The sequence below is a fragment of the Phoenix dactylifera genome, chromosome 1 (genome assembly GCF_051530095.1).
Source record: "Phoenix dactylifera cultivar Ajwa chromosome 1, Ajwa_hap1_PhDact_Kaust_v1.1, whole genome shotgun sequence".
Taxonomy (NCBI): Eukaryota; Viridiplantae; Streptophyta; class Magnoliopsida; order Arecales; family Arecaceae; genus Phoenix; species Phoenix dactylifera.
This window is the reverse complement of record NC_143190.1, coordinates 24,407,123-24,431,497: the sequence shown is the minus strand read 5'-3', so window position 1 is coordinate 24,431,497 and position 24,375 is coordinate 24,407,123. Positions and strand designations below refer to the sequence as shown.

At 39.5% G+C, this 24,375-nt stretch overlaps 1 protein-coding gene and 1 long non-coding RNA gene across 2 annotated transcripts; both read right to left on the bottom strand.

Annotated features, from left to right (window-relative positions):
* Positions 1 to 328: 328 nt before the first annotated feature.
* Positions 329 to 2,032, bottom strand: LOC148715119 (uncharacterized). The gene is made up of 3 exons (XM_088719045.2): positions 1,850 to 2,032; positions 1,496 to 1,745; positions 329 to 808 (listed from the first exon to the last, which is right to left on the bottom strand). Exons 1-3 carry the CDS (start codon positions 1,966 to 1,968, stop codon positions 587 to 589), a joined length of 591 nt encoding a protein of 196 aa, XP_088575171.1. The 5' UTR covers positions 1,969 to 2,032; the 3' UTR covers positions 329 to 586.
* Positions 2,033 to 23,067: 21,035 nt separating this feature from the next.
* LOC149768547 (uncharacterized) lies at positions 23,068 to 24,064 on the bottom strand. Its single transcript, XR_016398469.1, has 2 exons — positions 23,916 to 24,064; positions 23,068 to 23,295 (listed from the first exon to the last, which is right to left on the bottom strand). It is a non-coding gene; the product is annotated as an uncharacterized LOC149768547 (long non-coding RNA).
* Positions 24,065 to 24,375: the final 311 nt, after the last annotated feature.

Here is a 24,375-nt window from a genome sequence, read left to right as displayed (position 1 = left end):
TTCCATTTTGTATAGTTGAGCGGACACAATTGTCCCTTCCGCGCAACCGATCCTAAAAATGTGGATAAAATGCTTGCAGCCTTCTTGATAGGCTGCCCCAGTTCGTTGCAATGGACGACAATCTTCTCATCCTCACGTAGGGTCCACACGTCCCGTGCTTGAGTGAGCCCTCGTGTTCTCCTCACTCTCCCCAGTCCATCTATAAAATAAGAAGTCCATTAAAGGTAAATGATTTAAAATAGTTAGATTGTAAGAGAAATTAATATAAAAACTGTAAATCAAATTATCTAGGATATCCATGTCATCCGTGTCTGGACAATCTGCAGGTGGCGCGTGCTCAGACTGGGACCCATGCTGAGTATGGGACTCATCGGGCTGCTGGGAACGATCAGAAGTAGATCCCATGGATGTGTGCCGAAACTCAATATCTCTAAAACAATTTTCTCACGGCATGTTGTAATCTAGTATGCACAAAAAAGAATCAATATTAGTTAAATATTAAACATATAGAAATAATTTAAAAATTGCAAAATAATTTAATGCATAAAAGTAATGTTTTTCTTACCATTAAGAAACTAGCCAGCTCTCATTCAACATCCATCCTAACCAAACTAGTAGAATTCAGTTCATCAATTGGCGCAACATTAAAAGGTATACACTGAGTATAAGTCTCATCATCCTCCTCTTCTATCCCTTTTTCCATATCATACAAGTTCCTAGGTTTAGTCTTAATAACAACAGTCCAATCTTTATCTTTCGAGTCTTGCACAAAGAACACTTGTTTAGCTTGAGATGAAAAAACAAATGGGTCATCTTTCAATAGCACACCAGTATGTATCAACCTTGAAAAATTTACTAGTGTGAAACCATTTATATCTTACCTCAAACCTCTAGATGAGTTTATATCCACCCAATCATATCGAAATAATACTACCTTAAAGTTTCCGTAATAATCCAACTCATAAATATCTATTAGGGCACCATAATAAATTTTTCCGTCCGCCTCAACTATAACTCCACTATTTTGGATTTTTCTAAATTTTTCATATTTTTTTGTATAAAATTTAAAACTATTTATAATGAACCCATCATATCTGTTGACAATATTGTTCGGACCTTGAGCAAGGACTATTAATTCATTAGAACAATGTCTCTCCATCATGGTCAGTACCTAAAAGAAATTATAGAGATAATGATTAATTTTTCAAAGTTCCGATTGTAGAATATAATAAAAGACCTAATAGGATTCAACATCTAACCTATTTTAATAACCATTCAGGAAATAACTCAACCAACCATCTTTGCTCAATCCATTGGGTAGGATGAATGTTATTGTTGGCGCTTCGCTGAGCCACTAAAAATTCTCTGCACGAGAAAAAATTTATTTGTTTTGAATATTATATCTGATATATTAGTAAATTATGATTTCTTATAACCATACTAACCTGCGATACTCGGATATTAAGTCACTGTGAAGTAAGACATAACGATGTGCCTGTGCCAATAATTTTGGATGAACTACAATACTTTCAGCTTTCCCCAGAAATCTTCCATCAGATGAGAACTTGTACTCCTCTGCATTCTGTACAATATTGTAATTCCTTTGTGGTCGATTAAAAGTAGTTTCAACACCTTCAAGGTATCTCGAGCAAAATGTCAAACACTCATCAGCAATATATCCCTCAGCAATCGATCCCTCGGGATAGGCTCGATTGCATACATATTCCTTTAAGCGCACAAGATACCTTCAACAAAAAAATATTAATGCTCAATATCAACATTGAGGAGGATAATAAGATACATATTCATATTAATAATAAATATGAAAATTCAAGTTTAGGAATATCACCTCTCAATAGGATACATCCAACGATAGTGAACCGGTCCACCAAGTTTAGCTTCCCCAACCAAGTGAATGAGTAGATGAACCATAATAGTAAAAAACCCAGGAGGAAAGATCTTCTCCATATGGCATAGTGTTAGTGCAACATTAGACTCCAATTGATCAAGATCCTTGGGATCAAGAACTTTGGAACATAATGCCTTAAAGAAGGATGATAACTGAGACACAATTGCAAGAACTTGTTTTTGTGTTGACGATCTTAAAGCCAATGGAAAGATATCTTATATCAAAATATGGCCATCTTGACTTTTAAGATTCGAAAGTTTTCATTCTTTAAGATTAACGCATCTTGAAATATTCGATGCATACCCATCTGGAACCTTCATATTTTTCAAAACCGTTAGAAAAATATCTTTCTTTAGAGTAGACATTGTGTAACATGCAGGAGGTATAAAATATTTATCATTGGAAAGTTCTTTCGGATGAAGCTCTTGTCTTATTCCCATGTCTTTCAAATCAAGACGCGCTTTCAAGTTGTCTTTGGTCTTTCCTTCAAGATTTAACATTGTTCCAATCAAGTTATCACAAATATTCTTTTCTATATGCATGACATCAAGATTATGTCGAAGAAGATTATACTCCCAATAAGATAATTCAAAAAAAAGGCTCCTTTTTTTCCATAACTGCTTCGTGTAGATACCGAGTTTGTGCCATCATCATTTTTCTGTCCATAAACGCTGTCATCATTCTCGAAGTTGTTAGCATCCTCAAAAACCTGTGTCATTGAGCTGCCAACATCCCCCCTTCCCCGCTTCTTTGAATTGTTGGATGCCTTACCGGGTATATAGATAATGCCATGAGTTTGTTTAAGAACTTCAGTTCCACTTGGCAGAATAGAAGTAGATTGCAACTCTATGGTACCATCAAACTGATTATTCTGATGTCAAAATGGATGGTTTGCTTCTAACCATCGACGATGACCCATATAGCAGAATTTTTCTCCATGTTTTAACCAATATGAATGAGTTGAATCTCCACAAGAAGGGCATGCAATACGTCCCTTAGTGCTCCAACCGGATAAATTAGCATATGCAGGAAAATCATTGATTGTCTAGATAAGAGCTGCACGCAATTTGAATGTTCGGCCAGTGAAAGCATCAAATGCATCAATACCCTGCCATAACTTTTTCAATTCATCTATTAAAGGCTGCAAAAAAATATCTATATCATTACCTGGGCTCTTATCACCGGGAATAACCATTGACAGAATGAGTGAAGACTGTTTCATATACATCTATGGTGGCAAATTATATGGAACCAAAACAACTGGCCAAGTGTTGTATGTAGAACTCATTGTTCGAAATGGATTAAATCCATTAGTAGCCAAACCCAGCCTAACACTGCGAACATCAGAAGCAAATTCGTGATGCCTATCATCAAATGCTTTCCATGCTAAACTATCCACTGGATGTCTTAATATTCCATCCCTTGTACGGCCTTCATCATGCCATCTCATTAAGAAAGCCATCTTTGATGATGCATACATCCTTTTCAATCTAGGTATGAGAGGAAAATACCTCAAAATTTTAGCTGGAACTTTTTTAGGCTGTGCAGCATCCATTTCATTTGACAAATCATGCTCGTCTTCATTTTGTTTTTTCCATCGTGAAGATCCACATGTTCGGCACGAATCTTCATTAATATTTTCACCACGGTATAAAATACAGTCATTTGGACAACTGTGTATCTTCTCATATCTAAGATTCAAGTCTTTTACTAGTTTTTTGGCTTCATAAGAAGTTGACAGCAAAATAACACCTTCTAGAAATGTATCTTTTAATAATTAAAGAAGCATAGTAAAAAACTTTCCAGACCATCCATTCAAATATTTCAAATGGAATAAATGCACCACAAAAGAAATCTTCGTAAAATTTTTACAACCCGGATATAGTTCTTTATCACAATCTTTCAACAAGTTATGATACCGAGTTGTGTTATTTTCAGAGTCTATAGGTTCCTCAACATGTATAGATTCAGTAAAGGTATGCTCATCACCTATTGGAGCTCCTTCTTGCTCTCCACTAAAATCTGTTAAATTTCTAATATTATGTTCAAGAGCATCTCTGAGTAAACCCCTATATCATCTTCTACAACAAAATTTCTGTCCGTGTTACTACATCCAATACTAGCAGTGTGTTCCATAATTAAGGGTTGGTTAGATGAAGACGACAAGCAAGACTCTCCATGAAATATCCATTCTATATAGCCCTTCAGAAAATCATTCTATACCAAATGTTCTTCAACAGTTTTTAGAGCGATAGCAAAACAATTTATACATTTTTGACATGGATAAAAATATTCCCATTCATTTCAGATTTTTCAAAAGCAAACTTAACGAAATTCTGAACTCCATTCAAATATTCGGCACTGGATCTCGACTTTATTTATCCAACTTTTGTCCATTCTCTTAAAATACTGATTGAACTGCAACTAATATAAAAAAATAATAAACAAAATTAGGAATTTTGTTTGACATCAATCCACATGTCATACTTCACTAATTTGTAGAGACAAAAGCATAAAAACAGCAAGGATGCCCAACAGGAAGCTTTTTCCCCCTTCTAAATGGAAGGTTGTCAAGTGTGGCTCTTTGGCTCGGTTTGATTTTTGAACTTAGTTTTAAAAGACAAGTCGAATAAAACACCGATAAATAGGATCATCAACACAAGCAGCATCTGATAAAACTAAAAATTTAATCGCAGAGATGAGAGCATATATGATAGCAAGTGGTGATTCCTCCCTACAATGATATATTTATTATTCAAGAGAATCATATAACAAGCAGGACAAGGAATACTGACAAACTTGCTCAAGAATTGAACTGCATTGTAGTATTACGGATTTGTAAACATACATAACATATTTATCATCTATGGGGAAAAATGATGCATTTTTATATTCAGGAATGCAGTACTTTTAGATAAACTATGATTGTGCTTAAAATCACCGAGCTGTTTGGACTGAGTTGGGGCCAGACATGCATGAGTTACATATGGACCCAGCCCAATCCCCAACTAATGGCCAACCAGGCCCCCAATCATCCCTAACAAACAGTAGGAGCAGCCTCATGGTTGATGACTGGAGAGCAATGGAGGTGTAGATACAGCAAGAAGAGAGCATGCAGCAGTAACCTATAACTCAAAAATAGGACAAAAACCAATATCAGAATAGTCTGAAACTAAGTACATGTCGGCAACACGTCGAAGGCATAATTCTCTTAAAAAATAATATAAACTTTGGAAACAAGATAGATAATAAAAGTCATTGTGCATGCTGCCAATGGAAGAAAATGAATCTGATTAATTGCACGTCCTCCTAAGACTCGAGAAACAGCATCTCCCAACCTGTCTATCATATCATTTTAACCCTAATTCAAACAGATACGGAAGGAGGAGATAAAAGGTAATCAAAACTATATGTCACCAAGTTAATCAAAACATTTAGAGATTAGAACGCTATCACGAGATCAAAACTGCGAAAATGGAACGGAACAAAAATTCTTCTTCCATACCTTCGGCCGGAGATTCGTCGGGAGAAGCGGTTGGAGAAGAGGGTGGGGATCCGGTGTGCAGAGGATGCCGAATCCTGGAGCGTTGCTGCCGGAGAGGAGGGAGGAGGAGGGGACAAGGGTCAGCGCTCAGGAAACCCTAGAAACATGGAGGCGGAGGAGGGAGGAGGGACGGCTAGGGCTTGATATCGATCGAGGATGCGGGCAAGGGGGGCAGCCGCTGGGTTTTGTTTAGAATTAGGTTTTCGACGACGCGAATACGCGTCGTCTTAGGTTAGATAATACAACGACGCTAATTAGCGTCGTATATTGCCGATGCTTTTTAAAAGCGTCAGCCATTTTAGGTGCTAGTAAGAAAAATGCCGACGCTTGTAAAAAGCGTCGGCAAACGTCGGCGAAAACCAATTTTGTTGCAGGAACAAGATCTTGAATATTGGTTTAATCGAGTCCTATTTTGTTTAGAACTTCTGAATTTGTGTCTAATTGAGTCTGAATTTCGTTCTGAAATCTGTTTCTGATATAAGTCAGATTAGGATTCTATTTGGTTAGGATTTGATTAGAAAATTGAGTACTTTTGTTAGGGATTTAGGGTGAGTTTGTGGCCCTATAAAAGGATTAATGAAAGGGCCGTCGTCTCTTCCTCTTTCCATTGTTTTTGCTTACCGTGAATGAAAATGTTGAAGCTTTGTTTTTCTGAGCCCAAACTCCCTTGTTTTCTGTTGCTGTAATTTGCAGCAGGTAGTAGGAGATTGAATCCCATGCTTCCCCGCATCAAGTGGTATCAGAGTAGGCTTCTCCTGCTTCCATCGTGGAGGGCAGAATTGCTAGTGTTCACCCCGTCAATGGTGATCACGGGGTGCCAGCCTTTTAGGCAGCGGTCTAAGGTCTAGAAAGTGCTGTGCGCGACATCCAGCATGCACTTCAAGAGTTCAGGATCGGAAACCATGGAGATCCCAACCGAAAACAGGTGCCAACTGGCGAAGTCTTTCCTCGTGATCCACCAGCACCGGCACGGGATCCTCCCCACCGGCATACGCAGCAGGCACCCATGGACTCGTCTGAAAAGGAAGAAGAAGGACCCGCCTTCTTCGAGTTCGATGGTCTACGATCGAGAAGAAACCCCGAGCAGGCTAATTTCAGGCGTGAAGGGGGCGGACGATGTCATCGATCCCCTGATGGAGAAGGGGTCTATGATGACGTTGGCAGGTGGCGTCCACGATGAAATCTGGAACTAGCGAGTTATTGGCGTGAAAGAGGAGACCATGGCTCCTCTAATTTCAAGCGGAAGGTGGATCTTCTAGCATTCAGCGGCAACCTCCACATCGAGGGATTTCTGGATTGGCTGGCCGAGATGGAGAAATTCTTCGATTACATGAGATCCCAGATCATAAAAAGGTGAAGTTGGTTGCCTACAAGTTGAAGAGTGGAGCCTTTGCATGGTGGAAGCAATTGCAGCACAACCACCTGTGGCAGGAAAAGATGCAGATCTCTACTTGGTGCAAGATGAAGTAGTACCTATGGAGTCGTTTCCTCCCGCCTGACTACGAGCAGGCACTTTACCACCAGTATCAGAATTGTCCATAGGGCCCCCGGACGGTAACCGAATACATAGATGAATTCAACCATCTTAATGCCTGCAACAACTTGTCAGAAACAAAAAATCAGTAGGTGGCGAGGTATATCAATGGATTGAAACTAGTGATCTGAGATCAGGTGGATCTCCATCTCGTGTGGAGCCTATTCGAAGCCATGAGTTTAGCCTTAAAACTGGAGGCACAAGCGACGCGAAAGGCGAATCAGTTTCACCCCATAAATCGGGCTGCTCCTTCATGCCCCACCACAGCAAAATCGAAGGGCATTGATGGTGCCACCTCTTCGAGTCGCCTCCACCTCCAACTGCATTAAGGGGTATCGAAAATTTTGGCAAGCAACCTGCGGCACCGAGGGGCAGCAATCCTTATAAAAAGCCTATGCCCATTAGATGTTACAGGTGTCAGGAGGTTGGGCACCATTCCAATGAGTGCCTGAGGTGGCGGACCGTCAACGTAGTAGAGGCAGAGGAGGATGAAGGGATGCTATATTAGGAATTAGAGCAAGAGGAGGAGCAGTCGGAAGAGGAGGAGGTGACCGTGATGATGCCTGATCATGGGGTTTCGGCTTTCTTTGTAGTTCAGCAGATTTTGCTTTCTCCAAAGGCTAAAGAGGAGTTCCAACCGCTATAACATCTTCAAGACTCGCTACACCATCAATAAAATAGTATGTAATGTGATTATTGATAGTGGCAGAAACAAAAACATTGTTTCCTTGGCGCTGGTCTGTGCAAATGGATTGAGGACTGAAGATCATCTATCTTCTTACAAGATTGGGTGCATTAAGAAGGGTGACGAAACAAGAGTGGACTGTTGGGATCCCTCGCACACCGTAGAAAAATTCTGAACGCAGCGGAAGGCATGCACGAGATCCTGTTCATCACATGAACAATATTTAAAACCATCGTTCGTAGATAGATTAGGATAAAAAACTTTTTACATCTTTAAGAAGATCAGATCTTCACCTTGTGCGGGTAGATGATCACTGCAAACTGATGATCGTGGTATTTGATGAAGGTTCGCTTGAAGCCGCACATGCGTCCGGCCTCTATGGGTATCCACACGAAGCAGAGGACCGATCAAAGCTCTCTTATCTCTCTGGGGTGCTAGCTCCCTTGCAGAGACAACTTTTGATGGCTGAAATCCCCTCTTTGAATCAACCCTTGATTGGTTTAGGGAGGAAGAAGAAGAAGGTTGGATCAAGGAAGAAGAACAAGGCCCTTTGTAGCCTTTTCTTTCTCCTTGTGCTAGAACCAAGGAAGAAGATGGAAGATGAGATGCACGCCTCCTCTTCTTTTCTCCTCGCTGATGGCGGCTGAAAACCCAAAAGGGGAAGGGTGGCTCACAGCTAGAAGAGGAGGAAAAGATTTGTTAGATGTATGCCCTAAAAGCCAATTTTTGGCTGACACATTATTAATTTTGGGACATAATTTGTATTTGACTTTATTATTATTGAATAAATAAAAGGCATCTTTTTCATTCATATTATTTATGTGTCTATGAATCGTCCAAGAATTAATAAGATGATGATGCATATTCTTAAGAGTTAAGAATTTGAGCCATGCATCATTGGTGATTAATTTCTGAATGCTCCTGATCGATGGATCATCATGAGGGCGGTGATCGATCCGATGAGATCAGTGCACACATTACTTTCCTTATGAATGGACGAGACTCGAGTCCACAGTGTGGCGACACTGAAGTAATAGTGCAGGTGCTTGTTAAGAACAAGGGTACTGAGCGTGACCAATACAAGAAGTCACTTGGATGTCTATCCACTCGTCAGTGACTTGCTTGATGTTGCAGTAGTGTGACTGGTCCTTTGACCTGCGGTGCTTCGGCCACTCACAGTGAGGTTATTGTAGTTTGACTGCATATATACATGGTCTCTAGCTATATGGATCCATGCAGTGTAGATTGGCTGCAGTAGGTTCACTGTAGGAGTAGGGTATGCACCTATAAGGAATCTATCGACCTTGATAGATAAGGAGAGATCCTATGTGATTTATAAGACTGAGTTCGTAAGACCTCGGCCGGGGCAGTATGCACAGTGGAGAAAGAGTTTTCCACTCTCGAACTTAAGTCGAATAAATCTTCACATATGACAGACGATGGGGTTTGACGAGTTGTCCATGACCTCCATCCTGTAGGGATCCACGATAGTAGGACTGTATCACATAATAACTGCACCTAGAGGTTCACCATTCTATTCTGCTGGGTAGCCACTACATGATGCTAGGTGTCACTGCTGGATGGCTGCTACGATTTTAATCTTGCTCTTTTAAAAAGGAAAATTAAACGTAGGATACCCCAAGTATAGGGTGTATCAAAGTAATATTCTCGGTGAGTCCGAGATCGAATCCACAGGGATTTGACAGTGAACAAAAACTAAAGGCTAAATAATATTCGGATTGACAAAATATAACTAAAGCATCAGGATTCAGCCTAGCATTTCATCATGCTTTTCTTAAAATCATCTATTATCTCAGTTAAATAGATTTAGTTTTATGGGCAGCATTACAGTAATTCTATTTTAAACTACAGGAATTTCTAAGCATCTGTTATACCCGGAGAAAATAACAAATCAAAGAAAATATATAAGTTTGAAATAATTTCTATAAATTTACTGCACCATAAATCAAAAAACATTAAAATCCCATTGATGATTAAATGAAATACATGAAGAGAATGCTAGGCTTTTTCCTAGCCTTAGCTAGAGAAGATTTAGCTACTCATATGAAATGGAAACATTTTTATAAAAAGGATTAGTAAAGAATAACTTAAAATAAACATAAATCCCTTTTCTTTTTTTTTTCTTTGGTTCAGAAAACAGGGTGCTCTGTTTTCTTCTCCCGGTTGCTTTCTCCCTTCCGTGGCCTCTTCTCCTCTCTCGCTCGGCTGGAAAAGATGTGGATGTTGGCTTCCCTTGTTCCGTGGCCTCCCCTCGCTTCCTCCTTTTCCTCCACCGGATGGTTCTCTCCTTCCTCGCTGGCTGATTTCTCCTCCTCCTCCTCCTGATCCGTTGCCTCCCTCCTCTCCTTTTATAGACACTTCACTGGTTTGGAGAAGCTGGAACGCTGCTGGGAGCGGATGAGGCTTGAATGCTTGGGACTCTTCGGCATTGGGAGGTTGAACATTGAAGAAGTTTAAGCTGCAGTCATTGATGTTGGATTTGTGGATGAGCTGGGAAGAAACGGGGGAGACGGAAGGACTCTGATGAATGCTGGGACGTTGCAGAAGTTTAGGAAGTTAAGAAGACTCATGGAAAAGAAGTGGAGGACTCGGCTTGGGACTCTTCTCCTCCCGATGGCTGCTGGCCTCCTCCTCTTCCGTCGCACGCTCCATGCTTGGATGAGCTGGGAAGAAACAGGGGAAACGGAAGGATGCTGATGAGATGCCGCTTGGAATTGAAGAGCTGGTTTAGCTTAGGTCCCTTGGGTTTGATTTAGGTCCCTTGGATTTGGTTTAGGTCCCTTGGATGAGATGCCATGATGCTTGGAATTGAAGAGCCCGTTTGCATGTGCATGGAGGTCCACGGTCGGTTGGAAAATTGGAAAATTTCAAAGCCCCCATGCTGTGGATGTTTGGAAAATTTATTGAGCTTGGGCTGCCAGGCATTGGGCTCAAATCCAGAGTTACTGGGTCTCTTGGATTAATTTCACTCAAACACAAATAAAACATTAATTAATTAATTTTATTAATAAAAATTAGCTATAATACTAATTAAGATAATATGAAAATTTCACTTTTGTACTCTCATCACACCCCCCAACTAGCTTATTGCTAGTCTCTAGCAATTTAGTGTGAAAATGATAAAATGAGGGTGCAAAAGTATTGTTTATTTTATCAATATGCATGAATTAAAATAAATACTCACTTTCGTAGAGCATTACGATTGCACTTAGCACGTGCAACAAGCCGTTAAACCCCTAGGTTACCCTAGTGGACGGACGAGTGTTGTCTCGTGAGGGTTTGCAGTGATGTTACCCACAAACATCATTTTTAAGTTAGAAGATACTTTAAAACATAGCAACCCTTAAGGCAAATGTAAATGTGACGTCTCATAATATCTATACCTCCACCACAATTGGGTACCCCTTGAGTTCTAGGTGCACTACTCAAATTCACAAATGTTAACTATCATTTGTTAGCTCCCGACTCACTAAATTTTCCGAATATCACATGTTATTTATCCAGAATGGTTCGCATATAAAAATGAAGCTATCAATCCCAACTAGACATCCCAGGTACACAGAGTTCTAAAACAATGGAGTCAAACCAGTCATCCACATGTCACTTGGTTTAAGTTTAACTAACTCACTCATGTTTAAAATATTATTATTTTTTTTTTCTTTTTTTTTTTTTCGCACAATGACTACAACAGTCCAACTCCATTAGGCTCTAGTAAGGTCCATGTAACGAGCTTTGGGTCAATGACTCTTGATCCAGTTGGCTCAAGGCATTAGGTGAAACACCCCTCGGACTTAATTACTCGAACCAGACTACGCCACGAGGCCAGACTAGTCACTTATTTCAGTCATTTTCACCTTTTTACGCGAACACTCGCTGCTTTGTAGGCAAGAGACCCGGTTACTCAGTGAAGACAAACTGTATTTTTTTTTATTTTTTTTATTTTTATGTAACGTGACTGTATTGTGACTATAGGTCAACCAAGGTCAGAACATAAGGTACCCAGGTGATCTAGCCGGAAATTTCAAACTCTATCTTTATGTGAAAACTAAATCATGAACTTTAAGACAAGGACACTCGTACTTCTCTTGCGAATAAGGTCAACAAACAAATAGGTAACACAAGTGAACTCCTGAGGCCTTCCTATTGTCATTGAATACTTATGTGGGGATCTAGTAATAGGTCTCTGATAAGTCATAATGCGCTCCTTGCCTTAATAGCTGCATATGTTTATTTGCTTAGAAAATTAAAGTGATAATTAAATGCAACAAAATATATTTTTGTTATTATTATTACTATTATTATTATATATATATATATATTATTTTTTTATTATTTTTTTTATTATTATTATTTTATTTATTTTTTTAATAGATTTTTTATTGTTATTATTATTATTTTTTTTTGAAATAATATGACAATTGGTATGATATATAGAAAAATATAGTAATCTCTCCCCCCAACTTAAATTCAACATTGTCCCTAATGTTTCAACATGAATGCATTAAATATGATAGTATGAAGGATAATAAGGCTGAAGGTTAGAATTTACCTGATAGAATGACTGCACACTGTTGTTGCTCACCAATTGTCATATGAAAGAAAGAAAAATTATGTACAAACAAAGGATCTCTAGCAGAAATAGAGATCAATCCTGATAAACAGGATCTCCCAGATTGGTCGATTCAATTTCTGGGGTAAAGTTGTCCAAAAATAACTTCAAACGTTGGCCATTTACTTTAAAAATATTACCGGTGTTTGGATTCTCTATCTCAACGGTTCCATACGGATAAACAGTTTTAACTATAAATGGGCCAGTCCACCTAGATCTCAATTTTCCTGGAAATAAATGAAGTCTTGAATTATACAATAGAACTTTCTGGGAAGGCTCAAATGTTTTTCTCATAATATTACTATCATGAAAGACTTTCATTTTATTCTTATAAATTCGAGCATTCTCATATGCTTCATTCCTGATTTCCTCTAGTTCATTAAGTTGAAGTTTGCGTAGTGAACTAGCCTTATCCATATCAAAATTAAATCTCTTAATAGCCCAGTATGCCCTATGCTCCAATTCCACAGGCAAGTGACACGGTTTACCAAAAATAAGACGGTACGGAGATATTCCAATTGGACTTTTAAAAGCAGTATGATAAGCCCAAAGTGCATCAGTTAAACGCAAAGACCAGTCTTTGCGATTTGGGTTAACCGTTTTTTTCAGAATATTCTTAATTGATCGATTGGATACTTCAACTTGTCCACTTGTCTGTGGATGATAAGGGGTGGCGACTTTATGGGTGATCCCATATTTTCGCATTAAAGCCTCAAAAGGCTTATTACAGAAGTGTGAACCCCCATCACTGATGATGGCTCGAGGCATTCCAAATCTGGAAAGAATGTTTTCCTTTAAAAATTTTAGAACAGTTTTGTAGTCATTATGTTTGCAAGGAATTGCCTCAATCCATTTGGAGACATAATCCACAGCTACTAAGATGTACAAATTTCCGAATGAAGGAGGAAATGGGCCCATAAAATCTATTCCCCAACAATCAAATATTTCGATAATTAAAATTGGGTTGAGAGGTATCATATTCCTACGAGTTATCCCACCTAACTTTTGACAACGCTCGCAAGCTTTGCAAAAGTTATGGGATTCTTTAAATAAGGTGGGCCAATAGAAACCGCACTGTAAAATTTTTGCAGCCGTTTTCTTACTAGAGAAATGACCACCGCAAGCTTCAGAATGACAAAGGAAATGACACTAATAAATTCGTCATTAGGTACACATCTCCTAATAATTTGGTCTGGGCAGTATTTGAAAAGATAAAAATCATCCCAGAAAAAATTTTTTATTTCAGTCAAAAATTTTCTTTTGTCTTGTTTATTCCAATGACTTGGTAGTTCACCTGTGACTAAAAAATTTGCAATGTCTGCAAACCAGGGTGAAGATGTGATCTCAAACAGTTGCTCATTAGGGAAAGTGTCTTTTATGGGTGAATTGTCTAAGGAATCTGAAAGAGTCAGACGGGACAAGTGATCAGCTACTACATTTTCTACCCCCTTTTTATCTCTTATTTCTAGAAAAAATTCTTGGAGCAGAAGGATCCACCTAAGCAAACGCGCCTTAGCATCCTTTTTTGAAAGAAGGTACTTAAGGGCAGCGTGGTCAGTGTAGATAATGATTTTGGATCCAATCAAGTAAGACCTAAATTTGTCTAGTGCAAATACTACGGCAAGTAGTTCCTTTTCCGTAGTGGTGTAATTCTTTTGTGCACTATTTAAAGTCTTACTTGCATAGTAGATAACATAAGGCTTTCTTTCTTTTCTTTGCCCTAGAACTACCCCAACTGCATATTCACTGGCATCACACATAATTTCAAAAGGAAGTGACCAGTCAGGTGGTTGCATGATGGGAGCAGAGGTCAGCAAGCTTTTGAGTTTATCAAAAGCTTTTTGACATTCTTCAGACCACACAAATTGGATTTCCTTTTGAAGGAGATTACATAAGGGTTTAGATATTGAGCTAAAATCTTTAATGAATCTCCTATAAAATCCTGCATGACCCAAAAATGAGCGTATATCTTTGATAGTTTTTGGGTTGGGTAAGTTAGCAATTAAGTCAATTTTAGCCTTGTCTACTTCAATTCCTTCAGATGAAATGACATGCCCGAGAACAATTCCCCTAGTTACCATGAAATGGCACTTTTTCCAGTTTAAGATTAGATTCTTCTCCTCACACCGAATTAAGACTAGTCTTAAATGGTCCACACAATTTTCAAAAGATGAGCCAAAAACTGAAAAATCATCCATGAAGACTTCCAAAAAGCACTCAACCATGTCGGAGAAAATACTGAGCATGCATCTTTGGAAGGTTGCAGGAGCATTACATAATCCAAAAGGCATTCTCTTGTAAGCAAATGTGCCAAAAGGACATGTAAAAGTGGTCTTTTCCTGATCTTCAGGATCAATTGCAATTTGGTTGTAACCTGAATAGCCATCTAGAAAGCAATAATATTTATGACCTGCTAACCTTTCTAAAATTTGATCAATAAAAGGTAGAGGAAAATGATCCTTCCTAGTGACAGAATTAAGTTTCCTATAATCAATGCATACACGCCAACTATTGGGGACCCTAGTTGGAACTAATTCATTGTTAGCATTTTTGACTACAGTAACACCAGATTTTTTCGGGACCACTTGGGTTGGACTTACCCATTTACTATCTGAAATTGGGTAGATCATACCCGCATCCAGAAGTTTCAGAACTTCTGCTCTAACCACATCCTTCATGTTTGGGTTTAATCGACGTTGAGGTTGACGAGAAGGTTTGGCATCAGCTTCTAAGTGGATTCTATGAGTGCAAATTGAGGGATTAATTCCCTTGATATCAGCAATTGTCCACCCTATTGCTCCCTTATGCTCTTTGAGAATTTCCAATAATTTTAGTTTTTGACTTTGTTCGAGTTGGGATGATATGATCACAGGAAAAGTCTCTTCTTGACCAAGGTATGCGTACTTGAGCTCAGATGGCAAAGGCTTTAGCTCAAGTTTAGGTGCTTGAACACTAGATGGTAGAGGACTATTGTTGCGTGTGGGCAATTCTTCAAAACGAGATTTCCACCTATCTGTATCCAACAAAGGAGCTGAATCTAATATAGCACTGATTTCTCTAAAGTTTTGGTTGATATCTGTATTTTCGAAATGAGTTAGGCATGTTTCTAAAGGATTAGAAGAAAGAGATGGGACAAGAGCATCCTCTACAATGGAGTCGATCAGATTAACTCCATGAATTTCATCATTTTCGTTATCATTATCGGGTTGTTTACAAATGTTAAATATATTAAAATCTATAGTCATATTGCCGAATGACATTTTCATTATTCCATTTTGACAGTTAATCAAAGCATTGGAAGTAGCTAGAAATGGGCGGCCTAGAATGACAGGTATTGGAGTGGTACAGTTCATGACAGGCTGGGTATCTAATACTATGAAGTCGACTGGAAAGTAGAATTTATCAATTTGGAGAAGTACATCCTCGACTATTCCTCTTGGTATCTTTATAGATCGATCGGCAAGTTGGAGAGTAACCTTAGTGGGTTTTAATTCACCAAGTCCTAACTGTTCATAAACTGAACAGGGCAGTAAGTTAACACTTGCACCTAAATCAAGAAGGGCTCGTTGTATCCTGAAGTTTCCTATGATACAAGATATGGTAGGACAACCAGGATCTTTATACTTAGGTGGGGTGTTGTGTTTGAGAATAGCACTCACCTGTTCAGTTAGAAAAGCTTTCTTTTGTACATAAAGCTTTCGCTTTATGGTACAAAGATCTTTTAAAAATTTGGCATAAGATGGGATCTGCTTAATGGCATCTAATAGAGGAATGTTAATCTTTACTTGTTTAAAGATATCCAAAATTTCTTGATCAGGTATTCCTTTTTTAGCTGCAAGCAAACGCTGAGGGAATGGAGCAACTATTTTATGATGAGGTATTGGATCATCTTGTTCAGTATTATTTTCATCCCTTTTCTCAATGGATTTTTTAGGTCTGTCATCCTTCTGTTGGGAACCCGCCCATGCCGCTGATATTTCAAAAATTAAATCAGATGGCAGCGGAAGAGGCATGTGCGGGATCGACGTTCATCGCATGAACGTTGTTTCATGAACCGTTCGTAGTTAGATAAGGATTAAAACTTTTTAAACCTTTAGGAAGATCAGATCTTCACCTTTGTGCGGGTAGATGATCACCGCAAACTGATGATCGTGGTTTAGGATGAAGGTTCGCTTGAAGCCGTTCAAGTGCCCGGCCTCTACGGGTATCCACACGAAGCAGAGGACCAATCCAAACGCTCTAATCTCCCCGGGGTGCTAGCTCCCTTGCAGAGATATGTTTTGATGGCTGATCTCCTCTCTTTCAATCAACCCTTGATTGTGCTTGAGAGGAGGAAGAAGAAGAAGACTCCAGGGAGAAGAATCAAAAGGCTAGTTGCAGCCTTTTGATTTCCCTGCGTTGGAACCATGGATGAAGGCCAAAAGGAGGCACACGGCTCCTCTCCTTTTTTTCCTTTGATGATGGCGGCTGAAAAGAGAGGAGAGGAGGGTGGCCACGTGATGGAGAGGAGGAGGGCTTCACTTATCATTAGGGCACCTCCTTTCAAAGCCTTATAAAGGCATCTAGGACTCCTATTTGGTTTAGTCCAAATCATGAATCAATTGGGTTCAATCTATGCTAGTCCTAATCCAATTAGAACTTGAATGAACCATGACTCAATTGAACTCTTCAATCCTAATCCAATTAGGAGTCATGTTGATTCATTAGATTAATAATTAATTAGGACTTAAGAAATCCTAATCCAATTAGGACTTGTTTAATTCTAGTCCTAATCCAATTAGGACTCTAATTTGAATTCGAAGTCCTAATCCGATTAGAACTCTAGGAATTCTACTCCAAGTAGGAATCCAAATTTAATTCAAAACTCCTAATCTAATTAGGATTGTAGGAATCCTACTCCAAGTAGGAATCCCAGTCCTACTCCAAATAGGATTCCCAGTCCAAGTAGGAATTCCAGTCCAAGTAGGAATCTCAGTCCAAGTAGGATTCCTAGTCCTAATCCAATTAGGACTCTAGGAATCCTACTCCAAGTAGGACTCTTGTTTTAAGTCCAATTAATTAATTTTCTTTGTTCCTTCTTCAGCTTATTATCAATCGAATTGATTACTTGTGATTCCTAATCACGATTCAACAATCGGATCGGTCAATGCCTCTAGTGTGTGTGACCCCATAGGTTCTACTCTGACTGGTAGTGAGATATATTGTGATCTCTATCACAATATCAATGAAAACTTCTTTCAATGGGTCGGAACGATTCCAACTCTACTCATTAGGGCTTATCGATCATCCAGATAATCCCTATGAGTCCCACCATCCACCAGTGACACCTAGCAGCATGTAGTGGCTACCCAGCAGAATAGAATGATGAACCTCTAGGTGCAGTTATCATGTGATACAGTCCTTCTATCGTGGATCCCTACAGGACGGAGGTCATGGATAACTCGTCAAACCCCTTCGTCTGTCATATGTCAAGATTTATTTGACTCGAGTTCGATAGTGGAAAACTCTTTCTCCACTTTATATTACTGTCCTGGCCAAGGTCTTAGAACTCAGTCTAACAAATCACATAGGATCACTCCTCTTCTATCAAGGTCGATAGATTCCATATAAGTGCATACCCTACTCCTACAGTGAACTTACTGCAGCCAATCTACACTACAAGGACCCATATGACTAGAGACCATGTATACGTGTAGTCAAACTACAATAACCTCACTGTGAGTAGCCGAAGCACCGCAGGTCAAAGGACCAGTCATACTACTGCAACATCAAGCAAGTCACTGACGAGTGGATAGACATCCAAGTGACTTCTTGTCTTGGTCACGCTCAGTACCCTTGTTCTCTAACAAGCACCTGCACTATCACTTCAGTATCCCTACACTATGGACTCAAGTCTCGTCCATCCAGAAGAAAAGTGATCTGTGCACTAATCGGATCGATCACCGTCCTCGTGATGATCCATTGATCAGGAGCATTTAGAAATTAATCACTAATGATACATGGCTCAAATTCTCAACTCTTGAGAATATGCATCATCATCTTATTAATTTCTTGGACGATTCATAGACACATAAATAATATGAATGATAAGATGCCTTTTATTTATTCAATAATAAATAGTCAAGTACAAAATTATGTCCCTAGAATTAACAATGTGTCAGCCAGATTGGCTTCTAGGGCATACATCTAACAATCTCCCACTTGCACTAAAGCCAATCAGCCATAAACCTAAGCCCCATCTTCTCAAGATGCGTTTTAGTTTTCTGCCGACTTAGCTGATTAGTGAATGGGTCCGCCACATTTTCTGTGGAGTCTACTCTCTGATCCTCTACTTATTTTCTTTCGAGGTAGTCGCTTATTAGGTTAAACTGCCGCTCTATGTGCTTCGATTTCTGGTGAGACCTTTGGCTCCTTAGCTAGTGCTATGGTGCCTTTGTTATCGCAGTAGAGTGTTATGACATCTGATGACATTACACCTAACTATGCAATGAACCTTTTAAACCAAAAGATTTCCACTGCACCCTTAGAGACGGCTTAACATTCAGCTACTAAGGTAGAATCTATAATGATCGGTTGTTTGGATTTCTTCCAATTTACTGAACCACCATTGCACATATTCTGATGTAGACTTTCTATCATCAATATGTGTGCATCCTTCTACCTTCAACTCTGATCTTCTTCTAAAGACCAAGAACATGTCCTTAGTTCTTCTCAAGTGCTTAAGACTGTTCTTCACAGCTATCCAATGCTTCTTGTCTGGATCTGATTGACATATACTCGTGACATTCACAGCATGTATTATATCAAGTCATGTACATAGCATGGCATACATGAGGCTCCCTATTGCTGATGCATAGGGAATCTTGCTCATGCGTTGAATCTCTTCAGATGTGTTGGGGCACATTTTCTTGGAGAGATTAATTCCATGCCTTAGGGGTAAGAGACCCCTTTTTTAGAGTTTTCCATGCTGAACCTTTTCAGCACTTCCTCTATGTACATCTTCTGTGATAGGCCAAGCATCCTTTTAGATCTATCTCTATAGACCTTTATTCCCAAAATATAGGATGCTTCTCCAAGGTCTTTCATGGAGAACCTTTTTGACAACCAGACCTTGACCGAGGAATATCATTCCCTATCAGGAGGATGTCGTCCACGTACAGTACGAGAAATACGACAGCACTCCCACTAACCCTTTTTGTAAACACACGGTTCCTCTTCGTTTTTGATAAAATCAAACGTTTTGATTGCGTCATCAAAACGAGTGTTCCAACTCCGAGATGCTTGCTTTAGTCCATAGATGGACCTTTGCAGCTTGCAGACCTAGTGATCTCCATCACTGGAAGTGAAACCCAAAGATTGTTCCATATAGATATCTTCATCAAGATATCCATTCAGAAAAGCAGTTTTCACATCTATCTGCCAGATTTCATAATCATGAAATGCTGCAATGGCAAGCAATGTTCGGATGGATTTTAGCATGGCTACAGGTGAAAAGGTCTCCTGATAGTTAATGCCTTCGCGCTGACTATACCCTTTCGCCACAAGCCTTGCCTTATAGGTCTCTACCTCTCCATCCGAACCTATCTTTCTTTTGTAGATCCATTTGCATCCAATAGGTACAATACCTTCTGGTGGATCTACTAAGGTCCAGACTTGGTTGAAATGCATGGAGTCTAACTCTGACTTCATAGCTTCCAGCCATTTCTCGGAATCGATATCAGATATCGCCTCGTTGTAGGTTTTGGGATCCTGTATGTGATCCCTATCTCCCACTAGGAACATTTCCTCGGTATCCTCTTCGAGTATACCTAAGTATCTATCGGGAGGATGGGAGACCCTACTAGATCTACGAGGTGGTCGAGGGACATCGTGTACTGGCTCTGTATGAATGGGTTCAATAGGATCCATGACTCGTTGCTTTTCAGAGACTTTCTCTTCAAGCTCAATTTTCCTCCCACTGCCTCTATCAAGGATAAACTGGTTTTCCAAGAAGATGACATGACGGCTCACAAACACATTGTGCTCCTCTGAGACGAAAAAATTGTATCCTAATGACTCTTTAGGATATCCTATAAAACGAGCACTTATGGTCCTAGCCTCTAGTTTGTCCACCTGTAGTCTCTTGACGTGGGCCGGACATCCCCAAATCTTGAGATGACCAAGACTTGGTTTCTTACCATGCTATATCTCATACGGTGTGGTAGGAACGGATTTAGAGGAAACTCTATTCAACAAGTAAATAGCTGAAAATAGGGCATCTATCTAAAGAAACAAGGGTAAATCAGTGAAGCTCATCATGGACTGGACCATATCAATAGAGTCCGATTCCTCCTCTCTGACACTCCATTGAGCTGAGGTGTACCAAGAGGAGTCCATTATGAAACTATACCATTCTTCTTGAGATAATCATGGAACTCTCCATTAAGGTATTCACTTCCTCGATCTGATCGAAGAACCTTAATGAGTTTTTGTGCTTATTTTTCTACTTCATATCTAAACTTTTTGAACCTTTCAAAAGTTTCATATTTGTGTCTCATACACATATCCATACCGTGAGTAATCATCGGTAAAATGAAGTAAAAATTGCAACTCCTAGCCTGCACATCGAATGGGCCACACACATCAGTGTATACTAGGATAAGTATTTCAGTGGACCTCCCTGTATCCTACAAAGGATAATTTGGCCATCTTTCCTTGAAGGCAGAATTCACAAATCAAATATGACTCGAAAGTCAATGAGCCAAAAAGCTCATGTTTCTCCAATTTGTTTATTCTGTCTTCTTCTATATGGCCAAGCCTAAGGTGCCATAAATACTTTAGATTTATCTCATTTTTGGATCTATTAGATCCTATGGTATTTACTGTTTGCTCAGATATATTCACAGATACATCTATATGTATGTGATAGAGACTGTCAATCATAAAACCATGTTGAATCAATTTAATTTTCAAATAAATAAAATCTTTCTGTGCTAAATAAAATACAGAAATCAAATTTCTTTTAGCAATAGGTAACAGTCCCTAAGTATCCTGAGCATATCTGACAAACCTTCTGAAGGTTTGTCACCCTTCATGTTCTTTATGCTTCCCATGTATGTAGGACAGTTTCTCTTCCAATGGCCGTCCATGATGCAATGGAAACACTTTTCCTTGCAATTGGCCTTTTTCTTGAAACTTCCTTACTTGGTATTTTCTTAGTCTTCTGCTTCTTCGCAGGCTTCTTCTTCTTCCAGGTAGACTCTCTCTTGGAAGTAGAAACCAACTCGACAGCGAAAACGATGCCCCTTGAACTTCTTCAAGGTCCCTAAGGTAGTTACCAATTTATTTAACAATTCTATTTTAGTGCATACAACCTTGTTCATATGGTAGTTTACTATAAACTATTCATATGAAGCTGGAAGGGATTGCGGGATCAAATCCGTTTGCAATTCCTTGTGCATGGTCATGCCAAGCTTCTCAAGCTTCTCTAAGTCCTTTATCATGGTCAAACCATGATCATGGACAGACTGCCCATCGTGCATCTTGGCTTTGAAGAGCCTCTTGGACACTTCAAACCGAGCTGCGTGACTCTGATCACCATACAACTCTTGGAGGTGATTTAATATGTCCCTGACAGTCTTCATGTTCTCATGCTGGCATTATAATGCATTGGACATGGATGCCATTGTGCAGCACCTAACTTTATTGTCATTGTTCGTCCACTTAACAAGCGTCTTACGCTGATCAGTGATCGGACGGATTGGTAACATGGGGATTCCATGGTCTAGCATATACCCGAATTTCTCACAATTCAAAACTATTTTTGAAATTTGCTGAGCCAATCTTTATAATTGGATTTGGTCAAACGGTTGTTCTATAGGATATGAGTTAAGAGTCTAGAAGCTGACTTTATAATCCTCAGAGAGTAAAGATTCTAGTTAGACTTTTGTACTTGATCCTAATCTGTTCTAAGGTCTTTTAGAACAAATGTAACTCCCACTATTTTTTCGAATTCCTTACACTCCCCTGGTAGGAAAACGGAAATCCCACACGACTAGGGTTTCTAGTGGGTACTGCGGTCCCATCGATTTACATGCCACCTCACCTAACAGTTATTGGTGACACATAGATGGATGAGTGTACAACTCTTGTACAATGCTTCTCAAGCATGTTGCAGTGTAACTTGGTCTCTAAGCCATGAAGACCTCACCTAACAGTTATTGGTCCCATTTCTTAGTTAAGTCAGACCCACCGTATAACCGTAGGAATAAAGTCGTCATTGAGTCCTCACCTAACAGTTATTGGTGCCCAACCCCACCTTTACTCTACAACATCTCATGTCTATAGAGAGGTCCAGCCCCCCGATGCAACTTGACCACTGTGTCCAGCCGAGACAAATCAACATCAGAAAGGCCTTAGCAGCTCTACTACAGTGGAAGACCTATTGACTTAATATTGGTTTAATCAGGTCTTAGTGTTTGCAACTTGAGCCCTTCATAAGAGGTAATCGAACAATTGGCCAGGTAAGCAGGTGGGAGGCTCCCCTTACTCAGAGAGTAAGGTCCTAATTAAGTAACCACCTTTCATGCTTTCCTAGACACCAATTAGATCAATTAATCTAATATGACTTGCTCATGTCGGTTCACTCTCGACTTGATTGAGGAGGTTTTGATTTAGATCTCAATTGGGTTTGCTACATCATATGTAAACCTATCTACCCGACTCGCATTCACATCACATGCAAACGGTACATCACAGGCAGTTATAATCGCAGCATCAAATAAAGTTTAAACTTTAAATAGGTGATGATCATGGATTCTAATTAGGTCGTATTACAAGCACATGCACGTCAATCGATCAAATGGTCTTCAACTCTTGAATTGGTTCCAAGCCTCCTTGATTCGATCCTTGACCAACTCTTGATCCAATCGCCATCAACCGCTTAGACCCCTATTCATCTCATGCCATGTCTTCAACTTGATCGTTGACGTACATCACATCACAGAAATACAACCTGATATAAAATAAAAATAAAAATAATTTACATCTCCTTTTAGGAGGCACGCAGGCCTCTCAAAACATCAAATAAGATGCATGCAAGCATCTGAAAGATTACATGACATCGCAGATCACATCGCAGGTCATTATATTTGATACCAAAAGGGTTTGAATCCTATGATCATCACCGTATGCAACAATTATAATTTTCAGATCTGAAAACTAACTGATTATATCATGACATAGGTCGCTGATCATGCTAATCATGATTATAAACTTTGTAATCCCATTAACAATGCAATTAGAATCATCATTTTATCACATAAAAATCAGCATGCAAAAAATCAGCACCCCTGAAAAATCTGCATGCAGAATTTTTCAGCATGCATGATCATTCAATTTTCAGATCTAATAAGCCTTTAGATATTTAATTCTTACCTTAATCTACGAAGCCTAGGCTCTGATACCACTGTTGGGAACCCGCCCATGCCGCTGATATTTCAAAAATTAAATCAGATGGCAGCGGAAGAGGCATGTGCGGGATCGACGTTCATCGCATGAACGTTGTTTCATGAACCGTTCGTAGTTAGATAAGGATTAAAACTTTTTAAACCTTTAGGAAGATCAGATCTTCACCTTTGTGCGGGTAGATGATCACCGCAAACTGATGATCGTGGTTTAGGATGAAGGTTCGCTTGAAGCCGTTCAAGTGCCCGGCCTCTACGGGTATCCACACGAAGCAGAGGACCAATCCAAACGCTCTAATCTCCCCGGGGTGCTAGCTCCCTTGCAGAGATATGTTTTGATGGCTGATCTCCTCTCTTTCAATCAACCCTTGATTGTGCTTGAGAGGAGGAAGAAGAAGAAGACTCCAGGGAGAAGAATCAAAAGGCTAGTTGCAGCCTTTTGATTTCCCTGCGTTGGAACCATGGATGAAGGCCAAAAGGAGGCACACGGCTCCTCTCCTTTTTTTCCTTTGATGATGGCGGCTGAAAAGAGAGGAGAGGAGGGTGGCCACATGATGGAGAGGAGGAGGGCTTCACTTATCATTAGGGCACCTCCTTTCAAAGCCTTATAAAGGCATCTAGGACTCCAA

Excerpts from the sequence above, each read along its gene's own strand:
- LOC148715119 (XM_088719045.2), bottom strand. The coding sequence starts at position 1,968 with ATGGAGAAGATCTTTCCTCCTGGGTTTTTTACTATTATGGTTCATCTA. Across the intron at positions 1,746-1,849 it reads TGGATGTATCCTATTGAGAG|GTATCTTGTGCGCTTAAAGG; the intron begins GTGATATTCCTA and ends TTTTTGTTGAAG. Across the intron at positions 809-1,495 it reads ATCCAAAATTATTGGCACAG|CCATTTGTTTTTTCATCTCA; the intron begins GCACATCGTTAT and ends TTGAAAGATGAC.